At 25.8% G+C, this 2,500-nt stretch overlaps 1 protein-coding gene across 1 annotated transcript in view; it reads right to left on the bottom strand.

Annotated features, from left to right (window-relative positions):
- Positions 1–1,417: 1,417 nt before the first annotated feature.
- Positions 1,418–2,500, bottom strand: part of LOC118768443 (adhesion G-protein coupled receptor G2-like) — a 19,793-nt gene continuing 18,710 nt past the window's right edge. The window contains exon 10 of the mRNA XM_036514948.1: positions 1,418–1,572. Within this exon, the coding sequence (XP_036370841.1) occupies positions 1,526–1,572 (47 nt within the window). The 3' untranslated portion in view covers positions 1,418–1,525. The remainder of the gene's footprint in view (positions 1,573–2,500) is intronic.

Here is a 2,500-nt window from a genome sequence, read left to right as displayed (position 1 = left end):
TTCTTTGCAGACCAGGCAGAAACTGACACAGCTTGGATGGAATGTCCAACCCTACCCACCATACTCACCTGAGCTTGCACTTTCTGATTATCATTTATTCTGATCCTTGCTGGGAAGAAGTTCAGTTCTATAAAATCTTACATCGATTCAACAGCCAGAAGGATACCAAGTTCTGGGAGGAAGGGATCATGAAGCTGCCTCAGAGATGGAGAAATGTAGTGGAGTAAAATAGAAAATAGAAAAATGTAGTGAGTAAGGTATGTACAGCTACCTGATTATTGTAAATGAATTTTACTTAAAAACGCTACGCACTATTTTTACTAACCCAGTATATGTATATAAAGGTGCATGGGCCATTGGTTCGGTGCGTTGTATCCACGAGAAAGACACTTTCAGTGCACTCATCTGAAAAGGAGTACCAGCAACAACCAAGGGTTAATCTTACGACAAACAGGCATCTCGTTCAGTGGGGAGACTTGTATCCTCGGATGTTAAAATACGTTGGATACCGAGATATTGCAGCCTAACTAGTCTACCTTCAATGTAGACATTTTGGCATGTGCAGTCACGTGTTGTTGTGACATTTGTGCAGTGAAAGTAGACATGAATGTGTAAAGACAGATGGAATATAATTGTTTGTGAAACATTCATTGCTAGAACAACGAGAGTTGAAAGACCTAATAATGTTAATTAGATAAACGATTATAAATCTTATCAGTTGGATATATCTTGCAGGTTTTCAACTTTTTAGTGGCATGTTTAAAATAAGAGATGAAATCACTGCCCCTCCAGGCCGTATTTGAACTTAGACTACAGTATTACATTATTTCATCTAAAAAAACAAAAGCAAGCAATAAGTCAGATTTAATCCTTTATTCAACAATTTTAAGGTTTACATTGTTAAAATTAAAGTGGCAATAAGAAAGAATATCAACACAGTTTCAAATCAAAACAACATTTTCTGTTTTCCTGTGTTTCAAGCAATAGGCTAAATAGAAATGTTACGACGGGTCACAGGATACAGATATAGAGTAATAAAAAAAGCAGAAAACTAAACATTTAAGATTATATTATTGTGGATTATGCAGTCTCTCGGTTGCCTAGTGGTGAACCGAAAGGTACAAATATAGTTTCTTAACAAGCAAATATATTGAATATTTATATTTAATATTATATATTTATATTCCGTCGAGGTCGAATTTGCTTTCATCCTTTCGGGATGGATGAATTAGGTACCAGTTGCGTACTGGGGTCAATCTAATCGACTGGCCCCCACCCCCAACATTTCCGACCTTGTGCCTAGAGAAAAGAATATTATATATTCATATTTAATATTCATACTTAAGAGTATATATTTATATTTAATATTAATATTTATATTTAATATTATATATTCATATTTAAGAGTATTTATTTATATTTAATATTATACATTTATATTTAATATCATATATGGAGAAAATATTATTTTATGACGTAAAATATTATCGAAGGCGATTTTTGAAGGCACTTTTTCAATTTTCACTTAGAAGTTTGTTTCTGCTCTTCTATCCTCGATTTCATTACCAAATCCTGGAAACACGAGAAAACGATATAAAATATTAATTTTAAACTTGTTAATTCCTGGATTGTATACTTTATATATATATATATATATATATATATATATATATATATATATATATATATATATATATATATATAAAAACATATATATATATATATATATATATATATATATGTATATATATATATATATATATATATATATATATATATATATATATATATATATATATAAATACATATGTATATATATATATATAATATATATATTATATATATATATATATATATATAATATAAATTATATATATAAATATATATGTATATATAGTATATATATATTTACATAATATATATGTTATATATATATATTACATATATATATATGTATATATATATATATAGTTACATATATATATATATGTTGTATATATAGTTACATATATATGTATGTATATATATAGTTACATATATAATATGTATATATATATATAGTAATATATATATTTATATATATATATATTTATATATATAGTTAATATATATTTTATATATATATATATATATATATAGTTAATATATATATTTATTATATATGTATATATATATATAGTTAATATATATATTTATATATATATATAATATATATATATATATAGTTAATATATATATTATATATATATATATATATATAGTTAATATATATATTTATATATATATATATTCATATATATATGTATATATTTATATATATATATTTAATTTTAATTTTTATTTGTTTAGTCGACCAAATCGACCCCGGGATTTATTATTTGTAAGCCCAGTACTTATTCTATCGGTCTGTTTTTGCCGAACCGCTAAGTGACGGGGACGTAAACACACCAGCATCGGTTGTCAAGCAATACTAGGGGGACAAACACAGACACAGAAACAT

This window comes from Octopus sinensis, linkage group LG29 (genome assembly GCF_006345805.1).
Source record: "Octopus sinensis linkage group LG29, ASM634580v1, whole genome shotgun sequence".
NCBI classification, from domain to species: Eukaryota; Metazoa; Mollusca; class Cephalopoda; order Octopoda; family Octopodidae; genus Octopus; species Octopus sinensis.
Note: the sequence above shows the minus strand (reverse complement) of the source record. Positions and strands in the feature narration are given on the sequence as shown.